This window comes from Coregonus lavaretus (genome assembly GCF_964263955.1).
Source record: "Coregonus lavaretus genome assembly, chromosome: 18".
Lineage (NCBI taxonomy): Eukaryota > Metazoa > Chordata > Actinopteri > Salmoniformes > Salmonidae > Coregonus > Coregonus lavaretus.
The window spans coordinates 38,853,986-38,868,608 of record NC_140005.1 but is presented as its reverse complement, the minus strand read 5'-3'; the positions used below and the strand labels follow the sequence as shown (position 1 = coordinate 38,868,608).

General features: G+C 44.6%; 1 protein-coding gene across 1 annotated transcript in view; it reads left to right on the top strand.

Annotated features, from left to right (window-relative positions):
• LOC311145719 (uncharacterized protein) overlaps positions 1–14,623 on the top strand; it is a 70,819-nt gene that overhangs the window by 42,165 nt on the left and 14,031 nt on the right. The window contains exons 14-23 of the mRNA XM_084182002.1: positions 47–124; positions 268–447; positions 1,209–1,260; positions 1,439–1,564; positions 1,751–1,833; positions 1,923–1,984; positions 2,878–3,095; positions 6,050–6,545; positions 6,670–14,127; positions 14,268–14,510. Coding sequence (XP_084038128.1) covers positions 47–124; positions 268–447; positions 1,209–1,260; positions 1,439–1,564; positions 1,751–1,833; positions 1,923–1,984; positions 2,878–3,095; positions 6,050–6,545; positions 6,670–14,127; positions 14,268–14,510 — 8,996 coding nt within the window. The remainder of the gene's footprint in view (positions 1–46; positions 125–267; positions 448–1,208; positions 1,261–1,438; positions 1,565–1,750; positions 1,834–1,922; positions 1,985–2,877; positions 3,096–6,049; positions 6,546–6,669; positions 14,128–14,267; positions 14,511–14,623) is intronic.

Genomic DNA, 14,623 nt, shown 5'->3' with positions numbered 1-14,623 from the left:
TTGTCTTGCAACATTGACCAAAATGTCTGTGGTGATTCCTTCACAGCAGCGGAATCCCAGCCCTTCTCTGAGTGATGAGAGAGACGGCAGTCTGTCTGACATGGTGTTACAGAACGAGCTAAAGGTAGAGAGGATCATTTATTAGACACTCACTAGAACTGTGTACTGTCACTTTTAATAGTAAATATTACCACATCTTGTCCTTTTATACACTCTATGCTCCTGACTCCTCTCCACTCTACCTGACCCTAATCTTCCCTTCTCCAGGTGGATCAGCTGACAAAGGACTGGTCAGAGAGCTGGCGGGACAAGAAGGAGCTGTTGGAACAGTACAGTGTGGATATCAACAGAGACCGGGCTGGGTTCCTCATCCACGCCCTGTTACCACACCTTATTACACTGGACCGGGACGTACTCAGCACCGGGGTCACCTTCTATCACCTCAGGGTATATATATATAATACACACCTTAGGATACTAACACACACATCCTCATTCACGCCCTGTTACCACACCTTATTACACTGGACCGGGACGTACTCAGCACCGGAGTCACCTATCAGCTCAGGGTATGAGCATGCATATGCATGGATGCTGGCACACACACACACACACACACACACACACACACACACACACACACACATATACACGGAACTCACATTCTACATGTACCTCTACACTACACTACCTCTGTTCTTCTTTTGCTTCTTTCTCTGACTGAAATGTTTCTTTTTTTTGTCTACTAGATTCTCCCTCCCTGTTCTTCCTTCTCTCTCTCTGTACTGCTTGATGTTAAGACGAGGTGCGTTTTCACTCTGACCCCTCCCCCCCCCCCCCCCCCCCAGAATGGCTTTAGGTCCGATGATTATACCACTTCCTGTATTTGAAACCACCTTGGAATCTGAAACCACCTTGGAATCCATACTGCTCCTGTAGTGGGACTATAGTTACATAAGCTAGCCTTTTATCCCACAAGATGGCATTTGGTAAACAAATACTTGTTTTCCTGACAGCTAGCCTAAGTGTAGGGCTCTGAGTTCTGTGAGAGTCACGCTTAGTGTAGTAGAACATCATGTGATAGTAATTTGATCTGTTATGAAATGTTTGTTTTAGGCACACCCAACTGTGCGTTTGTTGACATATTTTTTTCAATCCACTGTTGAAATACTCTGTCATCCTGAACTCTTGACTACCCTCTGTTGTAGGAGGGGGTAACCAGGATTGGACCTCAGGACAAACTGGTAGAACCACAAATAGGTAGGCTGATGTCATATTGATATCTCCTATGTTCTCTGTTTATTATCTGTCATATTGATATCTCCTATGTGAGTATTAGATAGATCTTGTGCATGCAGTACATGTATTTTGGGGAAACATTTGCAACTTCAAATGTGTTCGATTTTGGAGTTCCTTATTGTATGTCTTTCCCCTCCAGTCCTCCAGGGCGGCGCCACCTGTGAGATAGAAAACCAGTCTGGGGTGGTCACCCTGAGGCCGCTGACAGGGAGTGTTTGCATGGTCAACGACAGGGAGGTGACGGAGCCCTGCAGACTGGCACAAGGTAGGCCCTCACCTAGTTCTCACACACTCTCTTTTGAATCCCTTGTCAAAGAGTTTCTGTCTTGTTACAAATCCGTTTACAGGGACAATAGTGCCAGAGTAAGCTATGAAGCTAGGAGCATGTAGAGTAGCACTTGGAGGCCCAACAACTATGTAACATTTTTGGTGTATATCTCTCTGTCTTCAGGGTCAGTGGTCACTATTGGAGGTGTTCACAAGTTCCGATTCAACCACCCGGCAGAGGCTGCAGTCCTAAGGGAACGCAGACGGGTGGGTACTGCTGAACAGAAATATGATGATGATAATAATGATAGTGATGGTGGTGGTGATGATACCTAACGACATCCTCTTCTTGACAGGCCAGTGAGGGTGCACTGAACTGCAGCTACAGTGACCTTCGATCCTTAACCTCTGACCCCAGGTAAACACACACACACACTCAGTGTAAACTAACCACCACCCACTGACAAACACAGGCCAGGAGCATCTCTGAATACCACTCACTACACATGTGCTGAAAGGATTCTGCTGAGCTCTCATAGTAGACTCACGGCATACATATTTTATATGTAGTCTATGTAGTACAACCTACCACTGGTACAGGTGCAAGGGATAAATGGCTAGTAATGCTTCATGCATGTTTCTGTGTACAGAACGATAGAGAGAGAGTGCCTACAGCATACATAGACATAGACTGACCAGCTGAATCCAGGTGAAAGCTATGATCCCTTATTGATGTCACTTGTTAAATCCTTTTCAATCAGTGTACATAAATGACTAAAATGTAAATGTAATGAAGGGGAGGAGACAGGTTAAAGAAGGATTTGTAAGCCTTGAGACAATTGAGACATGGATTGTGTATGTGTGCCATTCAGAGGGTGACTGGGCAAGACAAAATATTTAAGTGCCTTTGAACGTGGTATGGTAGTAGGTGCCAGGCGCACCAGTTTGTGTCAAGAACTGCACCGCTGCTGGGTTTTTCACGCTCAACAGTTTCCTGTGTGTATCAAGAATGGTCCACTTAACACAACTGTGGGAAGCATTGAAGTCAACATGGGCCAGCATGGGGAAGGTGTTCTTAATGTTTTGTACACTCAGAGGAATCATAGCTTGTTGTTTACAGGCAAGCCAAGGCTGGGCCGTTGCCTGGTTACAAGAGAGACGCTGCATTAAACTCTAACAACAGTAGCTCTCATTAAAACTCTGCCTAGGCAAGGAGCCAGACGTCTCAGCATTTTAGGGATTTCTGTCCATAACCAAATCTTTACTGCGTTGAGGTACCTCTTATTTGTATTTATGTCTCTATGTGAACAGGGTTGGAGGAGAGGTGGTCCCGGGACAGACAGGGTACTGTGTGGCTGAAGGAGAGGATCCAGCCAGGAAGCAGCGGTGTGTAGAGGACCAGGTGAAGGACGTGGAGGAGCAGAGGGGGTACGTGGAGTGTCTATGCCAGGAGATCCAGACTGAACAGAGACGGGCTGAGAGAGATCTGGAGAGCGAACAGGCCCTTCTGAGACAACAACACATTGACAGTGAGTAGCACACCTTCAGCAAGTCATACAATACTCAGTACAATACATAACGTACAGGACACATTGAGAGAATAGCTTGAATATTTATTTTATGTGTCTCTCAGTAGAGACATGTTTTGAGAAATTAGAGATGTAAAGAGAAATAGATCAACGTTTTGCATTTTATCACAGAACATTATACACTCCCCTACGTATTTATTTGGACAGTGAAGCTAGAACTTTTAATTTGGCTCTCTACTCAAGCATGTTGGATGTTGGAGGTAGCATAGCGTTAAGAGTGTTGGGCCAGTAACCGAAACGTTGCTGGTTCGAATTCCCGAGCCGGCAAGGTGGAAAAATCTGCAGCTCTGCCCTTGAGCAAGGCAGTTAACCCCCAACAACAACTGTTCCCCGGGCACCGATGACGTGGATTAAGGCAGCTCGCGCACCTCTCTGATTCAGAGGGGTTGGGTTAAATGCACAAGACACATTTCGGTTGAATGCATTCAGTTGTGCAACTGACTAGGTATCCCCTTTCCCAAATGTTTCATATTTGAAGATGAAATGTTTTAATTTCATAACACATCTACCTTAATGTGGATTCTACCATGATTACGGATAATCATGAATGAATTGTGAATAATGATGAATGAGAAAGTTAGAGGCTTTTAAATATCATACCCCCAAAAAATGCTGTTATTCGTAATGGTGAGATGTTAGCATGTCTTGGGGGTAGGATATTTATGCCTCTAACTTTCTCACTCATCATTATTCATGATTCATTCATGATTATCCATAATCATGGTAGCATCCACATTAATGTAGAAGTGTTCAGAAACATATTCTATTCTTATTTACAATAAAGGTGACTCCAAAATGACACAATAGATTATTTACCATTAATTTTTATTGGGCACAACATAATGTGAAACACAACAAAAACAAACTGCAAATGCATCCAACATCTTTGTAGAGCCACAAGCTTGATGTAGTCATTGTGTTAGGAATATTAGGACCAAATACTAAACTTTTGACGACTTTAATACACATACCTATGTAAGTGAATTTGTCCAAATACTAATGACACCTTCAAATGGGGGTAATAGATACATAAAGTGCTTTCATTTCTAAACGGTAAAACAGATATGTATGAAAATAACCTTAAATAAAAGGTGACATTTTGTACTGTAGCCTCATATGAAACATTTTATCTAAAAAATGCTGAAGTATAGAGCTAAATTAAAAGTTTTAGCTTCACTGTCCAAATAAATACGTAAGGGAGTGTATCTGAAAAATATGTTGTTAAAGTTTGTACAGTGCATTGCAAAAGTATTCATCCCCCTTGGCGTTTTTCCTATTTTGTTGCATTACAACCTGTAATTTAAATGGATTTTTATTTGGATTTCATGTAATGGACATACACAAAATAGTCCAAATTGGTGAAGTGGAATGAAAAAAATAACTTGTTTCAAAAAATTCTAAAAAATAAATAATGGAAAAGTGGTGCGTGCATATGTATTCATCCCCTTTAGTATAAAGCCCCTAAATAAGATCTGGTGCAACCAATTACCTTCAGAAGTCACATAATTAGTTAAATAAAGTCCACCTATGTGCAATCTAAGTGTCACATGATCTGTCACATGATCTCAGTATATATACACCTGTTCTAAGCAAGGGGCACCACCAAGCAAGCGGCACCATGAAGACCAAGGAGCTCTCCAAACAGGTCAGGGACAAAGTTGTGGAGAAGTACAGATCAGGGTTGGGTTATAAAAAAATATCAGAAACTTTGAACATCCCATAGAGCACCATTAAATCCATTATTAAAAAATGGAAAGAATATGGCACCACAACAAACCTGCCAAGAGAGGGCCGCCCACCAAAACCTACGGACCAGGTAAGGAGGGCATTAATCAGAGAGGCAACAAAGAGACCAAAGATAACCCTGAAGGAGCTGCAAAGCTCCACAGCGGAGATTGGAGTATCTGTCCATAGGACCACTTTAAGCCGTACACTCCACAGAGCTGGGCTTTACTGAAGAATGGCCAGAAAAAAGCCATTGCTTAAAGAAAAAAATATGCACACACGTTTGGTGTTCGCCAAAAGGCATGTGGGAGACTCCCCAAACATATGGAAGAAAGTACTCTGGTCAAATGAGACTAAAATTGAGCTTTTTGGCCATCAAGGAAAACTCTATGTCTGGCAAACCCAACACCTCTCATCACCCCGAGAACACCATCCTCACAGTGAAGCATGGTGGTGGCAGCATCATGCTGTAGGGATATTTTTCATCAGCAGGGACTGGGAAACTGGTCAGAATGGAAGGAATGATGGATGGCGCTAAATACAGGGAAATTCTTGAGGGAAACCTGTTTTAGTCTTCCAGAGATTTGAGACTAGGACGGAGGTTCACCTTCGAGCAGGACTATGACCCTAAGCATACTGCTAAAGCAACACTTGAGTGGTTTAAGGGGAAACATTTAAATGTCTTGTAATGGCCTAGTCAAAGCCCAGACCACAATCCAATTGAGAATCTGTGGTATGACTTAAAGATTGCTGTACACCAGTGGAACCCATCCAACTTGAAGGAGCTGGAGCAGTTTTGCCTTGAAGAATGGGCAAAAATCCCAGTGGCTTATAGAGACATACCCCAAGAGACTTACAGCTGTAATTGCTGCAAAAGGTGGCTCTACAAAGTATTGACTTTGGAGGGGTGAATAGTTATGCACGCTCAAGTTTTCTGTTTTTTTGTATTTTTTCTTGTTTGTTTCACAATAAAAAATATTTTGCATCTTCAAAGTGGTAGGCATGTTGTGTAAATCAAATGATACAATCCCCCAAAAATCCATTTTAATTCCAGGTTGTAAGGCAACAAAATAGGAAAAATGCCTAGGGGGGTGAATACTTTCGCAAGCCACTGTATGTGCAGATAGTGCACATTTAAGTCATGCATGTATTTTGTTTCCTGTCTACAGTCCAGCAGTGGATCCTGCAGGAGAAGCAGCGTCTGGCAGCTATAACGTTAAAGGAAAGAGGAACTCAGGAGTTTGGTGTACAGACTGATCCTATACCAGCTCCCATCCTAGACAGCCTGCTAACGGAAGGTTCGGAAGGTTCTGAGGAATGCTGTGGTCAAACAGTGGCCCCTCCCTCTAAAGTTGTTCTAAACAGGAAGAAGGTTGTTCAGGAGGAGCTGTTACGTCATCACGCCTTGTGGCGCGCAGAGAGCCGAGTTCGACGCAAAAGACTTCACTACCAGCTGGAGAGGATCGCTCGCAAGCGCCATCTACTAGAGGCTAAGAGGGAACTGCAGTGGCTGGAGAAGGCCCTGCCACCAGGTCTAGAGAGCCCTGCTTCCCCTGAACTAGGGTCCTCCTCAAGTTCCAGAGGACATCACCCTGTCTTGCGCAGGCATTCTTTCTCATCAGACCTTCTGTCCCGATTGTACCCCCAACACACCCCAATCTTCAGGTCCGTATGAAGTTTCTCACAAATATATCTATTCAAGCCAATATTTGACTAGTATAAAGGAATTACACAGGCATGCTGTAAAGGATAATGTATTTCTTTATCCCTGTTTTGTTTTCCCCAACAGCCACTTCCTGAAGAGAAACAGACCGTCTGAACTGACATTTGGATCCATCAACTCAAGACAGTGGGTGTCTGATGAATGTCTTCCATGCGAAAGGACGAGGAGTCGCTCCAACACATTCTCCTCGGGAACAGGAACCAGTAGTCAGGAGCAGGGGTGGAGGAGCAGAGCCAGTTCCTCTGAGAACCTTAAGCCGCCTGTGAAGGACGAGGAGGAGGCTCTAGCTCAGCCACCATGTCGTGAAAGACCAGAGAGGAAACCACTGCTTCCAAAACGTGGGCTTGAATTTAAATTCAAGAACAATCAGAACCCATCACAATCACAAAATGGTGGGACTTTACAGTCAAGCAGTAATGTCATCGTGAAGGGATCAACAGTTACAGTATACAAATCCAGCAGTCAGACTCAGAGAGCTCCATGTAAGGCAGTGAAGAGCCTTCCCCGTGGAGGAAGCAAGGGCTTGGAGACCATCCGGAAGGTCTTATCACACTCAGTCGGCCCTGGAATAAAGACAGCGTTGGCTAGGGTGTTTAGAAAGCCACCATCAGGACTGAGTAGAGGGACCAAGCCCACTGGTAAAACAGCAAGCCGATTTCACTGGATACAAAACCGAGGTGTAGAAGAAGCCAAGATGAGCAGGAAGAAATGCACGATGAAAACAACTGTCTCATGTGAGGATCTTGATCAGAAGACTCCTTCACATGATTGTAGGCAGAGACAAAGACGGTGGCACAGTGCAGAGACTCTGATAAACCAGACTACCATCCTAAGGTGGGTAGAGAGACCGCAGGGACTGGCAGGATGGGAGGAGTATGACAGTGAGGAGGAAAAGGAGGGTGACCACTCCTCAGACTGTGACAGCTTGTTCTCAATGGACTCCCTGTCCTCGGCCTATGCCACAGCTTTGGCAGAGCAGCTGAAGCAGGAGGAGGCTATCCAGAGCGAAGCAGAGAGCGAAGACAGTCAAATGTCAAAGGACTCACTGGCTATGGAGAGCAGAAGGAAACATGTTGCATCTAGGCCGGCACAGAGATTGTCTGGGGTAGTACCCAGTCACTCAGTGGTGAGGGGTTTTCTCAATCCCTCGATTGGAAAGACTGTGATCATGGCCTCAGAGATTCAGCCAACTGGAGAGGGAATAGAAGACATTGGAAAACCGAATGAAATGCCAGCAGAGGCTTACTGGAGCCATCATGGCGGTCCTAAAACAGGAGTTAATGGAGCAACCGGAGCGACAAGAGAATCACGGTACCAGAAGCAGTCAGCAAAAGAACCCCGGTGTAGAGACACTGTATCAAAGTTGAGTGAAGAGCTTGGGCACGTCCACACTATGTTGACCAGCAGTCCTCGCTCTCTGAGTAGCTGTAGTGTGAGGGAGCCAGAGAGTTTGCTAGCGCTTACAGATGCCTGGTCCTCCACTGATGCAGCAGATAGTCCTAGGATACCCAGGGACTCTGCCGTGTTGAGGAGGAGGACGGTGTTTAGTCATGGTGCGTTGGACAGCAGCAGTTGTCCCAGCCCCATCAGTGCGGATCTGTCCGACTGTCTGAGTGTATTTGGATCCACTGGATCCCATAGCTCCGCATCTACTGACGGCACAGAGGGAGAACATGTCACAGTAGAGGAACAAAGACTTGGGGTTTCAGAGGGGACAACTGATACTTTGAATTTCCATAATTCTCAACTCCTCCAAACGTTAGCACCACGTGTAATGATACCATTGATTCAGGAGTCAGTGTGTTGCGAATACTATTTTGAAAGGCAGTCAGTCAGTACAGAAGGTTTGCTGAAGGTAGCTATTGATGATCCAGGCTTTCGCAACAATCAAAGTAGTGCTGTCTCATCAGAGCTTCTTTCGCACAGATCCACATGTGCTCCAACCATTGACCATAAGACTCAATGCATCCCATCAACATTGGAGGCTGCAATGTTCCATGGGCATCAGATGCAGCAGGTCACATTACCTAAAACTGAAGGTAACATGTTGAATGAGACATCGGACATCGAAAGTGCCCCAAAGAATCCTTCTGGAGATAATGAACTATTCAATGTAGATGGAGACATGGAAGAAGTCAGAGATGAGGAGTTTTGTGAAGCTAGCAATACCAAAGACATATCAATTCAAAGTGAGTTTAAATTGCTGCAAAAGCTTGGAGCCAAAGTCACAGAGCAGAATTGTGTGTCACCAGAGCAGGAGTCTTTCAAAGTGTCTTGTACAAATTCCAGAAAGAGGAACAAAGGCCTGCAGGACAGTTTCATTGGCAGCTTGAAAATTCCAAAGAGGAGCAATGGAGGGAACTTTTTTACATTCTCCACTGTCAAGAACAGCCAGGAAGTTATTTGGCCAGATGACAACAATAACACTAGTGAATTAAAAGACAAACAAACTTCCTTTGCAGACAAACTAAATCTGGGCTGCAATGAAGGTAACTTCAAACGAGATACCTCAGCTTTAGTAGCAATGTCAGTGTCTGTGCACATATCCCAAGAAAATCTCTCCCCATGTGACCATAAAACCATTGACACAGATAGCCAGAAAGGGACTCCTTTGGGAGAGAATGCAGTTATTGTAAAGATAAGAGAAGTAAATCAAGGTGAAGAAATAGAAGTTCAAAGGCAGGGTGAAAAGCTGATCTCAGATAGCAAGAGAAGATACGTAGAAAATGGTAGATGGGGACCTCACCATGGGGACAATAACTGTAGTCCAATAGACCAGCGAATCTCAGAGGTGGTAAAGGAGCATATGAGGATGTCAGTTATAGATGGGGATGAAGAAAACAGTAACAGTGAACTGGAGAGTCAAAATAGTCAAAGCCTTAATGCCTTGCCAACAAGTAATCCTAACAAATGTGATTCACGAAAGGATGTACAAGCAGTTAATAATCATCTAGTAAATGTCCCACTGAGGAGCATTAAGCCTGTCTCTTGTTCAACATCAGAAAAGTCTCTTATCTGTTTTGAGAAGCTAAAGATGGACAACATGACAGACATAGAAAATCTAAACCATGGAAAAGTTCTTAGACACTCTACTTCCCTCATATTAATTTCCATGAATCAACCAAGTTTCATGACCAAAGAGAATGATTCAGACAGTACGACAAAGATCCCCTCAGAGTCCGAGTTAAGTCAGACCATTCAAAAGAAAGTAAGAGAAGTGCAACTGAAACATGGAATAACTGATGTTGACAAGGGTCAGCATGCTTCTGGCTGTTCTGTCATAACACCAAATGATCAAGCAAGTGTCAATTCTGGTGCCGCATTGTTCACTGTAAAAAGCCATGAGATCAAATTAAGTCTGGCATTGAACAACCAAGGGCAACCTGAATACATCAACAATCCTGTACTGCTACCAATGGGACATTCTTCAGGGTCTACTTTCACTTCCACCGTACCCAAAGAATGCTTAGTTTCTCAAGGGAAAAGGTTTGAAAGAGATGTCCCTTTTCCGCATATGGGGAACATAAAGAAACAAACAGGTCCTGAGAAGTATCATCCTCATCTTACCTGTCTTGGTGATAATGATAAACAAACTGTCAACCAGGCTGGTTCACCTCAGCAAACCCTGAAACCTAGTGCTCTACAACCTCTCCAGAACTGCCCAGGAACAATGTCCTCAGTGACTACGCCACCGAATAAGGCCTTTGCACATGCAAGGGACATCATAATGGATTCAGAGGTTCAAGGCAAAAACAAGAACCACTGCAAATTGATCTCCTCAACAGGTGCAGGTGGACAACTTTACCTAAAGGATCGTCATCGGCATGCAGCTGCATATTCACTCTCTAACAAAGGCAGACTTCAACGTACACCAGAAAACATTGAAAAGCACCACAACAGTCAGATACTCTCAAATAATCCACAGTCTGTCGATGCTATAAAAACGGTGACTGTCAGTCTTCATCATGACAATTTATGTGAATCACAGAAGCTAGAGGAGAAAGACAGAAATCACACTGAGGTCAGAAAAGAGTTCCAAAGAGACACTCCTTATGCCACAAATCTCAGTCAGGAACTACCACAGTCAAAGTGCTCATCTGAAACTCAGGTAGACACATTTCATAACACTTGTGTAACCGTCAATCCTGATCCTAAAAATAAACATCCCAGTGTAAAACACAACAAATGCCATGTTGAAAAATGGCTGAAGGCTCAGTGCAATGTGAGAAACTTTGCCTCGGACAATACCAAAGATTGCCAAATGGCTAAAAATGAAGAGGGGTCAATGACTGATAAACCACTGACAAAGTCTCCTGTAACCTTGTTTGACGTACCAAGTGAAATGAATAGTATTGGATCTTCTACATCCCAAAGAACACAGGGAAGTAGTGATGCTAATATGAAGATATTGCGTGACATTTGCGGAGATATCATGTCCAGAAAGGGAAATACCAAAACATCTAATTGCAGTCAACCCCATCAGTTCAGTGGTAGTAGTGTTGTTCATTGCAAAAAGGGAAAGTCCAAGAGGTTCAGAAGGTCCAAAGTCCAGGCACCTCCTAGCTCCTCCTCTGACTCCAAACTCAAGTCTTCCTCAGACGAAGAACAGAAAATCACTCACAGGTTGCATCGAAGCAGGTCTTCATCAACAAGAATGAAGTCTGAATCTCCAACTAATGGGAAACTAGAGGTCAGTCAATGTAATGGTGCAGCAATTCCTCCAGTGAAAAGACAATCACCACAGTCAAAAGACAATCACACCATGGAGGCTTGTACTGTCCGGACCACGGGTGAATATGATGAAAAAGCTGGAGTTGGCATCAATTTGGGTCAGAAAGAACACAGCCTCAATGGGCAATCAGTACATGCTCTTGCAATGGAGAAAAGGACCAATCGGGAGAAAATAATGTCTTCCAGTATCAAAGAAACTGAGATGTCACACTACACACCAAGGCCTCAGGATTCGCCAATGCATTTTGCCTCCAGCGACGTCAATCCCTTTGTTCACCAATGGCAAGAAGAAGAGCCAAACCAAAGGTGCTACAAGAACCAGGTGTTTGGAAGTGCTGCTGACATATCTTGCAAATCACCCATGCTGGATTCCACTGACAAACGCATCACTAGATGCTGCAGTGTCGACAACGGTTTAAACTTACAGAACTGTCCTTTCAACAACCACCTGAGCACTTACGCCAACAACAAGGGACTATCCAGCACCCTGAGCAGCATGGAGGAAGATTTAAAAGATCAAACGTCCCCCAAAGCCCATCTGAAAGGACATACTAACCAAGCCTCTAGTATTGACGATCACAATCAACCACTGATCCGGACCATGAGTTGTAACTCTTCTTCTTGCAACGATGTATCTGGAGATCCTGGTAACAGCTCTGGCCAGGTGGATGAGATCATGTTGGTCTACTCCTCAGAGCGGGAGTCTCAATGTAACGGGTTTCAGAGTCCTGAAACACACACCACATGTGACCACAGCACCCAGACAACCATGACTCAAGAAACCATGACTCAGACAACGATCAACCATAGTGATCTACAGAGGAGAAACAACCATCACAGAAGGAGCAGCACTCAGGTACCAGTGTCTCAGAAGAATACAGAGGCCAGTAGAAAGACCACCACATGGGCCAGCCTTCAAAACATGTCTGAGCATCTCTCTCAGCTGATACACAACACTTCCGATCTTCTGGGAAATGTTCAGGGTATGAGGTCTGGCGATAGCCTCAAACATAGTCCGATAAGAAATGTTAAATCTTCATCTCATCTGTACTCCTCCAAAGATTGGACCAAGAGAGACTGCTCAACCCAAACTGCAGTAGATATTGGGATCCAGACTGAAAGGACTCCGTCTACAGAGAGGTCCAAAGCTCATGAAGTTAATGTGATAGTCAAAGTGATTGGCTCAGAAGTTCTCAATGTGTCACAAGAGAAAGAGCTCCCCCTTCAACATCAACTCAAGAACAGGCCAGATGATAGGATTCAGAGCATGCCTGACCTGCGACTCAATGGCTCCACTGTTAACAAGAGATATATCTTGGAACCAGAGAGTGTCCCTCACAAAGTGCCTTCTCTGGAGACTGTTGTCCAACGTCACAGCCATTCAAAACCTGCTGTTCATTGTAGAAGCAATGAGGAATGCAAACCTGAGAGAGTGAACTTCTCCAAAAGCTTGGGAGTCTCTGAAGTCTGCAATAATTTGTCAGAAATACTCAGACCAGACAGCCATAACGTCTTGAGAAGGAGTGACCCGGGAATAGGCTGTAAAAAACAAGTGAGCTCCACAGACCGTGCATGCTCACCCATTCTCACTGTGGGTCCCAGGACTGGTTCCAACCAGAGCAGTAGAAAGTCTTTACAGAGTCTCAAAGAACAACAGAAGTTTGAGATGCAAAATAGAAGTAAAGAACACGTTTCGGACCGAAAAGATTGCCAGTCAACACCTTGTTTAAATTTCAGCGAACACAAAACATGCATATCTTTCACAAAGAATGATAAGATATCAGGACATGACTCCCTTTATCTTTCTGGGAAGCCTTGTAATGTCTCCACCACAAAATCAACGGGATCAATATCTCTCGAGAATGTGAGTGCCCTCAGCCATTCAAGCCCAAAAGGGTCTGATGGACGCTCAGAAAGTCTTAGTTCGTCCATTGATAAATACATCCACAATGAAACCAGGATTGTCAGCCACGAAGAAGAAAGGGCAATGAGCACATGGCACAAAACCAGCCAAAGTCCAAGATGGTCTCTTCCTTCTGTTCTAAGCAGTAATGGAGTCACTATACCGAACCACACCTCTCTCACCTTCAGACAGACTGGTGTGTCCAAACAGGAGGAGAAATCCATCTCTACTTTTGGAGATCAACTAAGCCACAGGAGACATTCAATAGACTACCACCACTGTAGACCATCAGAGGGTCCAGTAGATTGCTTCAGTGGTACTTATGAACATTCCCCTCTCAGTGACAACACCATCCAGGTTCAGGAGGATGACATGGTGTCATTGGCCCCAAGCGAGTGCAATACAGACGTCCTAGTGAACATCAACCCAGTCACCCACACTTCCAACTTCCAACACTCCCCACAGCAGCGAGATCGCCAGTGTCTCCCTGAGGACCTACCTGTGCACAACAAGTTCACCAACTGGTCCGGCATCAGCCAGCATCCATCTGATAGAGGACAGATCAGTAGTTCAATGAAACCAGCCATATATCTACCCACTGGTCACAAAGCACAGAGGAACCAGCCAGAGTGGTCCAGTCTGAGTCCAGAGTCCATGTTCCAGAAGGACAGGAAGACGAGGGAGATAGAGAGGCTGCGTAAGGAGCGAGAGCAGGTCATGTCTACAGTCCAACTGAACATGAACCCTCATCAGCTGACCGTGGAGCTGACTGAAGCAAAGCTACACTACGGTCTGGGAGAGACAGACATGCTATTGAAGATCCTAACATCTGGAGAAACCAAGGAGGAGGAACCATCCGCTGTCCCTACGAAACAGCAGCTCTATGACCGGTAAGGCTGGCCCTATGTATGTGATTAAGGCTGAAAAAGGCCCTATGTATGTGATTGTGTTCATATTATGATTTAATTAGATAACTTTAAAATGGTAGTTTTTTAAATGTAAATTATTCTCTATGTTCCTCTTGTTTCAGGCACCGGAGGAGCATCAACGGTTTGAGGCAGGAGAGGGACGCTCGGCTTCAGACCTGTCGTCGGGCTCGCAGCCTCAGCCCCAGCAAACATAACTACCCCCATTCCCCTCCTCAATCCCAATCCCCGTCTCACCTCCGATCCCCTCCTCAAAAAGCCATATCCTCCTCCAGGATTTCAACCTTGCCTAGCCAACGCAGAGAGTACCTCCAACAGCTCCGCCAAGAAGAAGTGGAGGGCAGTAGGTAAGACACTACCCCAGGAGCCAGATCAAATAATATTTTTGTGCTAAATTGCTCAACAGTTTTCAATGTCAGATTATATAGTCTCTGTCGTAAAGAGGGTTATATCGGTGGAT